We start from the raw sequence: 8974 nt of genomic DNA, 5'->3' as shown, positions 1-8974 counted from the left end.
AGCTACTGCAATATATTGTTTTAGTTTATTAATGCACAATTTGTTTAAAACACATATTGTCATTGTTTTTTAGGTATAAAAGTAAAACAAAGTTTAAAGTTAAAGTTCCCTTTCGGGATTCAGCGTTTCCGTCCCACGTATCGACGAAAAAGCTCTGCACACAAACTGACGTCACTCTGAAAGAAGAACAGGATGGGCAGGTAGACAGGTAAAGGTGAGTTTCTGTCGCGCCTACTACTCGGGGAGCATACCGACGTTTTGTTGACTGCTTTGCTTCTCCATTTTGAGCCGACTGAGTGAAGGTAACACTTAAAATATTGCTGTTAATCTATACGTGTCTGTGCTTTACTTTCACCATCTCACTTTACCACCGAGTTTTAAAGTGAGCGAAAAGTCTGTCTGTGTTTTGCTCTCGGATAATCTGGGTGTTGTTGGTAGGAGATGGTTGGAAATTAAGATTGAAGATTTTTGGGGTGGTGTGGACTATTCAGTGTTTAAATGTATAAATAGATATGAACTATCGCAGCGGTCTGAAACATCCTACATTAACTCAAAAGGAGATTAGACACTGGCAGCAGAAATGTGCAAACTTTTAGTGTCAGAGCAGGTAAAATAAAGGCTATCTAGGCTACACAGGAAGTGTTTCATATGTTTTTCATGGCTATTGTAAAAAATACACTTGATGTAAGATATAGTCCTACTACAAATTGGTGAGCTAATTTTAACAATCTATTCAACAGAACAAAAAAAATGGTGAAGCAAGAGAGGGAAATAGGCAACCGGCCTGACAACACTGCCTTCACTCAACAGAGGCTTCCGGCATGGCAGCCCATGCTCTCTGCTGGCATTGTCATCCCAGGGTTTGTCCTCATCGGCCTAGCATTCATTGGCATTGGCGTTGCTCTCTTTGTCACTTCACGGAGCATCCAGGTGTTGGAGGTATGACTGAATGCACAATCTGAATCAGAAATCCTTTTATTAGTCCCACAACGGGGAAATGTACCTTGTTACTGCAAAATAACAAGAAATTAAAGTGTTGAGTTCACAATAATTAAATAGAATACATTTGAGTTAAAGTAGTAAGTACAAAGTCGTTGATAAAAAGTTGTAAAAGTGAATATTGCACATGGCAGTGACAAATCAGTTCAATATTGTATTGTGTTTAAAGAGGTGTGTCCTAACAGGAGAAAGGTGTTGTAGCTTTAAATAATTAATATCCATTCTTGTTCTTTGCTACACAGATGGACTACACTGGGGTTGAGCCAACGTCCCCTTGCTTCAGGTGCTCCGACCCAGATGTCAAGAACTGTGTGTGCAACCTGGCCTTCAACATTGACACTCTATTCAAGGTTGCATTGGCGCTTTGCACAAACACATTCACACACATACAAACCGTAATGAAGTTGAACTGACCCATGGCTGTGTTTTTGTTTTCCTTCACAGGGACCCGTGTTCTTTTATTATGGTTTGTCAAACTACTTCCAGAACTACAGAAAGTATAGTGTGTCCAAAGACGATGATCAGCTGTCCGGAGACCTGGATAACTTTGAAGTGAGTTAAGAACATAGGATATTAGAAAAAATGTGCTAAATTCTCACTTTGGTTCAACATATGGGTGCAGTTCATAATTATTATCTGTGAACATTCTTGTAACAATGTACAGAACCTGAAGATGCATTGGTGGTACTTCATGCCATTGCCCATCTGTAATACAAACAGTTTTCATATACTTTATTTATTAGAGCAATGAAAATTCTGTTTTCTGTCTGTTGAAGAGTCCCAGTGACACCTGTTCACCCTATGAGACTGTTGGCAGTGTCCCAATTGTACCATGTGGATCAATAGCAAACAGCATGTTCAACGGTATGTAAGGACATTTGAAATTAATTTGGAATAAAGTTTATTTGCCGTGTTATGGATGCATTCATTATTTTTGTTTGTTTTTTACAGACACCTTTAAGCTGTATCAGATTGTCAACGGAAACGAGAAGCTGGTGCCCTTCGATGGAAAAGGGATTGCTTGGTGGACAGACTACAACGTCAAATACAGAAACCCCAGTGTGACGCCTCTGAAGAACGCATTCAACAGTAGGAAACTTACTTTAATTTTAACAGGCTGTCTGTTCTGCTCAAGTGGTTCTATAATACAGATTGTGTTTTAATGAAGGGTTCCCAGTTTGTATTGAAGAGAAGAGAGCTTGAATATTGTGGACAAAATCAGTAACTTCATTTGGTGCTGTAAACAAGAGCTTCTTAAGGGGGAATCACACAAACAAGAAGGACACTCTGAGATCGCAGATCTCCGCCAAGGCCATTGGTAAACAATAATACGTGCATCCTTCCCATGATTCGGATCCACTCCGAAATGTAATGTGTTCTTCATAGGCCCATGCTACACCCTTTCACCAAGTTTCATTAAAATTGGGCCAGTAATTTCTTTGTAATCCTGCTGAAAAACAAATGGAACCAAAAACATGACCTCCACGGCAGAGTCAATAACTTGAATTTAATATGATGTTTAAAAACATGACGGTTGATTAAAAGTTTGACTTCCAGATACCGTGAAACCCATATCTTGGCCCAAGCCTGCTTACGAGTTGGACACCTCCGACGCTGCTAACAATGGCTTCATCAATCAAGATTTCCTGGTATGGATGAGGACGGCGGCCCTGCCAGATTTCAGAAAGCTGTATCGACGAATCACGGAGGGTGATTATGCCAAGGGTCTGCCAGCTGGAAACTACACCCTTAAAATTGCCTACAGTATCCTTTTTAAACATATTAACGATTCAGTGAAGATTTTAATGATGGTTATTCGAGGTATGGGCAGTTATGTTTGTTTCGCATGAGTCCTGTGTTTTAAAGATTACACTAGCTAGTTTCTACTTGGAACATATTTGATCTTTTTCCGTTGCACAAATGAGTATTGTATAGCTATTTACATCTTGCTTGTTATATTGCAGGCTTAACCGACACCAACAATCAAAGTCAAAAGCCAAAACACGCCTTTTTTTTGTGATTAAATGAGTTTTGAGGCCGTGACACACCAAGTCCATGTCGGTTCATGTCTGGCTGTCGGTGAGCATCTGTCGGCCTTGTTTTTGCGGCGTGTCCCGCGCTGTTGGCCTTTTGTGGCTGATTCAGCATGTTGAATCGGCAGCGGAGACTGTCGGCAAAATATACATCACTCTGTTTGGCTGTTCAGCTTTTAGCAATGCACGAGAAGAGAAACGGAAGTGAGGTAAGCAAACAAACTACTTAAGTCAAGAGGGCACACACAGAAGGCGTTTATTTTATTTATTTATTTATCATGGTCAAATGGAATGAAGCAATTGATGACCAGCTTGATGAAAATGGAAGGAAAATGCTATTTCTTGTTCTATATATTGCCTGGTTAGAATGACGAGTACAGACTACTGCTGCCTGCTGGTGTGACGAGTTATTGCCATATTGACACAGGTGATACAGCAACTCTGTCACCATTAGTATTTTTATGTCTGCTTGGTGTGTCGGGGCCTTTACACTCTTTAGCATGAGAAGATTTACAAGGCTTCAAATATAGAGGTGAGCCTTTGAATGGGCCATGTTTTGTGTCACGTTACAACAATAGCAGCTTAATTCAACTTGTTTAACCGGTTGGGTGTGGTTCTGTTTTTATTTGGGCAGAGTAAACACAATGACTCAGGAGTTCCTTGAGTTAAAAACAAAAAACAGGCAAATCTCATTACCTAAGTAAATGTGCTAAGCAAATAATCTTCTCATGATTGATTTACACCAACCTGAAGCCTATGAAGGCCTATTTGTACACCTCAAACATATTTTTAGTTTAGCTTAAAGGACCATACCACTGTGTTTCCAAGTTTAACTTGCCTTAACAACATACAAATACTTTGGTAAGCAAAAATGTAAAGCATACACTTTTCAATGCAAACCAGATGATTCAAGTGGTTTTGAATGTATTTTTTTCTACTATTGCAGGCAGCCATTATGTTCTGCACACAGTCAATTTGTAGAATATTGACCCTTGGTTCAGTTGAGTAATCCATCACAGTAGACATTAAGCCTACATTTGGTTTCAGTGTTAAATTATTGTTGAGTGGCAATAACTCTGATGGATTATACACCTCAATACAGTTTTGTGTCTGCTATTTGATATAGATATATTACTGAAATGAATGGTGTCCAATGCCTTGAAAAAATACATTCAAATTTAAAACCGTCCAAGTGAACATATTTGCACAATGTCACAATCTTTTGTCTTTTTTAATTTTTTATTGTGTGCGTTTCCAGTTTTTCTGTATATCCTTAACATTTTGTCCCCCAGACTATCCTGTTCTGAGCTTTCAAGGGAGAAAGATGGTGGTATTCAGCAATGTGTCCTGGATGGGTGGCAAGAATGAGTTCCTGGGCATTGCCTACCTCGTGGTTGGTTCAATGTGCGTCTTTATGTCCATAGTCATGCTCATTGTTTATGCTAAATTCAAGTTTCCCGAGGAAGATTGAGTGCCTGATGATGGACCGTTGTTGACTGGAAGTTTATCTACCTATCAACATTTTTTTTGTTGTTGCTTTTTACACAATGTGATCATGAAAGCATGTGGACAGTGGACTATAGAGCTAGACTCCCCCTCTGAACATGTCATATTCTGGACATGAAGACGTATCCTAAGAAGCTGAAGAAGTCTGGTGTAATTTTATCAGGCAAGACTTGACACTGGAGTTTCCCCATGACTGCAAAATAGGATGATTTCCAATATGGGAACATCTTTGAAGTTAGGCTCTCTTGAATGCAAAAACAATGCAAAGCTACCCTTTAATACTAGTAGAACAACTGAAAGAGGTGTCTCTTAAATGTGTGCTTTTTATCATCACAAAATGAGCTGCTTCCTCATTTTAGTTCAGTAGTAATAAAATAAAGCCATAACGCCATAAACCGTTTGATAAGCCATATGATACAGGCCAAAAATGTATACTTGAGTGTGTGAGAGATGTGTAGTTTATTTTGGAAATAATGCTGTAAAATGTGGGATTATTAACTTGGGTAACTGGTGCATAGGCTATGCACGCTCATGTTTTAACTGTTTTAAATGGTTTCAGAGATTTTACTTGATATTTATTTAATAAAAACAACTTTAAAACCATTCTTCTCTGTATCATTAACATCTATGCTGGATTTTATGAAAAGGTGGGCTTTCTGCTATCAATAAGCAAAGTGTTAATCCCTCAACCACTTCTTTATTATGATTTCAGAGGTCTCTAATTTTAGTTTTTCAGATCTAGAATGTTACTCAAGTACAATTTTGAGGTACTTGTACTATATTTGAGTAATTTCCATTTTATGCTACTTTATATTTCTACATTTCAGAGGGAAATATTGTACTTTTTTACAACTATACATTTATTTAAAACTTATAGTTTCCACTTACTTTTTACATTAAAAAACATAGGCCTATATGCTATAATGCAGTACTATACTACTAATGGAACTAGTAGTTTACAAAGTAAATACACTTTGCTGCACATTAACCAACTACAACATTAAATCCTCCCATGTATTCGTTAGAGAATAAAAAAGAATATTCTATAATATAACACTTTTATAAAATGAGTAATTTGACCATTGTTACTTTAAGTACATTTTACTGTTAATACTGCTGTACTTTTACTTAAGTAACATCAATTCAGTACTTTTACTTGTACTGGAGTATTGCTAGACTAGGGTACTTCTAATTGTACTTAAGTAAAGGATATGAGTACTTCTGTCACCACTGCTAATGTATGCATTCAATCTGCACGACGTGCATGAGTCTGCAAAAAAGCGCAGTGACGATGATACCAGTCAAAATGTGACCGGTTGTAATTGTCTTATGGCAACTATAACAGTGTATTATCACTGAATTAGTAATATCATTATTAAAGGTTTACCACTTTGTTCATATTAACTGTGCTGTAAAAGCTGTATTGAAGCTAAGGCAGATTTCTCGATTTATCGCTGCATCATTGGAGACAACTCCCTTTCTCCCCCTATCTGTCATACGCGGGAGAAACATTGATTATTTCAACTGCATTGTGGGTATTGCAGTTTTCGGCTTGTATGGTCCAGTGAAATACCATAGACTGTATGCGATCCCTAGAACTACAAGTACCACAATCCATTGCGCAAACAAATCTGACGTTGACGGCCACGGTTGCGGCGTTTTGACAGCTGCAGTCAGTCTCTGACCAGCTCAGCAGACACTGCAGTCAGGAACTAAACGCCAGCATCGTTTCTTTGTTCACTTTCAATCCGGTACCGGTCGTTGTTGACCGCGTGAAAGAATGTCCGACGGTGGGGGGACGGAGGAAAACTCCGGCACCATGGAGGTGTCGGCCGTTCAGACGGTTGCTGATACATCGGTGCTGCAGAAGCACATGAGGAAATTGGTACCGCTGCTCCTGGAAGATGGCGGCGAGGCCCCGGCCTCCCTGGAAACCGCCCTGGAGGAGAAGAGCGCCGTGGAGCAGATGAGGAAATTTCTGGCCGACCCTCAAGTTCACACTATCCTGGTCGAGAGAAGTGCACTCAAAGGTACATTTAGCAGGAAGTGGTCAGCGAGCTAACACGATTTGAATAACAGGACTATTCTTAAAGTGCTACAATAATATAAACGCATCTGTTAAAATCCTCTCCAACGAAATGGCTTTAAACCCAATGTTAGCTAAATTGACTTTGTATGAGAGAAAGTAGTATTTCTTTAAAGCTGGCTAGATTACAACGTTAAGTTAGCTTACTATCATTACATTGTTAAATTGTAAGGCAACTACGCCACACTGGGTGGGGAAGTTAAAACACAACACACTGCAACGAAGCTGCTCAATGTTTGCAAGTTGTAATACTGGGTAACTTAATCCACTATTAATACATTGTTTGCTATTAAACTGTAGAATTAAATGTATGCTAGCTTTGACGTTTACGTTGAAATGCAGTTTCTTTATAAAGCACATTAAAATGATAAGATTAAAAATAATTATGGTCGCACAGCTGGGACATTTGCAGTGTTACAGCAGCAAAGGGGATAGTGTAACAACAAGAGCCATCAGCAAAATGAAAAAAAGAGGTATTGATATGATATTGCACAGTTGATAGTTGTTACAAAGTGACTGACTCAGTGCTAATTATAACACAAGCCCCGATTTTTAAAAGATTTCAGAGAATACATCCTTTGTAATAACTGCAAGTCATGTTGTGTGCTCTTTTGGGGTTTGATCATGTGAACCAGCTTGTGAGAATAAACAGTGTCTTCAGTTCCCTGCAGGCGAATTAGTCCTGAGCTTTAGAGCCACTTGCACTAATGTTTTATGAGTGCTACTGAACCTTGATCCCTTGATACTGCACATGATCAGCCACTGAGCCTGCAGGTTTTAGATTCCCAGCCAGAGAGTCACTGCCCCAGCCTTGCACTAAGAATACTGATGCTGCAATGCAGGGAGTGCAGTTTCTTATCCTACAAGCAATGACCTCACTTGTCGAGAAGGGTGGGGACATAGATGGATAGATGGACGGAGATCCTGCTGTAACGTGATTTATTATACTCCGATAAACTCAACTGCTGTCAACCATCCAACTAATTTATTTTTGTACTATTGACAGCAGAGTATGTTTTGTTTACCTGGCCCTTCAGCAGTCAAGTTTCAAGTTCTTTATCATATGCACTAAAGTTACAGTAAAGCAGTCGTTTGCAGATTACAGGCTCGCCACAACAATTCTCATTAAATATGTAGACCTATAAAAAAAGAAAATCATGTAAGTAAAAGCAAAATGAGAATCTAAGCGATAAAATAGTGCAAGTAAAAAAAATTAAGAGGTATTGCATGATATATCTTGATGTGTTTGTGGAAATATGTATATACATATATACACACGCATTTTAACAAGTAGATTTCAATGTGCAAAAATGGCTGTTGCAAACACTCATTGGTCATTGATTAAGATTGTCAATGTGTAGAATATTTCATGAGCCTGTTCACTGGTTCAGATAAGACTTACATTTGATTTGTTCTTCACACAGAGGATGTTGGAGATGAAGGAGAGGAGGAGAAAGAATGCATCACTTATAACATCAGCACTGACATCCACTATGGGATAAAGTCCAACAGGTAAATGGTGCATCTAATACACTAAACAAAGTCTTCTTTGTCAGCCATGCAATTGTTTGTGATTTTATCAGAAAAACTAAAAAATGCGTCCTATTAATTTACTGCATAGCACTCGGCTTCCACATACAGTTCTGTTCATTCTGAACTCTGACTTTTTTTTTTCCCCATGCAGCTTGGCTTTTATCAAGAGACCGGTCGTCATTGATGCAGACAAGCCCATATCAACCCAAGTTCGAGTTCTGACCTTGAGTGAGGATTCTCCCTACGAGACACTCCACTCTTTCATCAGCAATGCTGTTGCTCCTTTCTTCAAGTCCTACATCCGCGAGTCTGGCAAGGCAGACAGGTAATAATAATCCTCAAAATGTGTTCAAAACCTTTCATCTCGTAAACTGAATCGTGAACTCTGCGTGGAGTATTAATGTGACATTTATGGAGAATTCATCTGCGCAATCATCTCTGTCCTACCCCTGTAGAGATGGGGATAAGATGGCTCCCTCAGTGGAGAAAAAGATTGCTGAGCTGGAGATGGGCCTTCTCCACCTGCAGCAGAACATTGAGATTCCTGAGATCAGCCTGCTCATCCACCCCACCATCTCCAACATTGCTAAGCAGTTGTATGAGCGTGGGGAGAAGCCCAAGGTCACTGACTTTGGGGACAAAGTGGAGGACCCAACCTTCCTGAACCAGCTGCAATCTGGAGTCAACCGCTGGATCAGGGAGATCCAAAAGGTAAGAGGTTTTCTCATATTTATTTCTACATTTCATATAATATCAGCTATATAGAATTAATTTATTTATTTTTGCTAATGACTGGGTTAATTTTCACTCTTCCACC

General features: G+C 39.1%; 2 protein-coding genes across 3 annotated transcripts in view; both read left to right on the top strand.

Moving 5' to 3' along the window:
* The first annotated feature begins 57 nt into the window (after positions 1-57).
* tmem30b (transmembrane protein 30B) lies at positions 58-5142 on the top strand. Of its 2 annotated transcripts, none has more exons than XM_029460700.1 (8): positions 58-214; positions 741-939; positions 1242-1349; positions 1444-1551; positions 1776-1863; positions 1951-2088; positions 2557-2763; positions 4325-5142. In XM_029460700.1, exons 2-8 carry the CDS (start codon positions 751-753, stop codon positions 4501-4503), a joined length of 1017 nt encoding a protein of 338 aa, XP_029316560.1. In that variant the 5' UTR covers positions 58-214; positions 741-750; the 3' UTR covers positions 4504-5142. The 2 variants fall into 2 exon arrangements, with proteins under 2 accessions (XP_029316560.1, XP_029316559.1); XM_029460699.1 differs by having other exon boundaries at positions 60-302.
* Positions 5143-6211: 1069 nt separating this feature from the next.
* Positions 6212-8974, top strand: part of dync1h1 (dynein, cytoplasmic 1, heavy chain 1) — a 31288-nt gene continuing 28525 nt past the window's right edge. Inside the window, 4 exon segments of the mRNA XM_029461415.1 lie at positions 6212-6568; positions 8049-8136; positions 8309-8482; positions 8613-8868. Of these exon segments, the coding sequence (XP_029317275.1) occupies positions 6319-6568; positions 8049-8136; positions 8309-8482; positions 8613-8868 (768 nt within the window). The 5' untranslated portion in view covers positions 6212-6318.

This window comes from Cottoperca gobio, chromosome 22 (assembly GCF_900634415.1).
Source record: "Cottoperca gobio chromosome 22, fCotGob3.1, whole genome shotgun sequence".
Lineage (NCBI taxonomy): Eukaryota > Metazoa > Chordata > Actinopteri > Perciformes > Bovichtidae > Cottoperca > Cottoperca gobio.
Note: the sequence above shows the minus strand (reverse complement) of the source record. Positions and strands in the feature narration are given on the sequence as shown.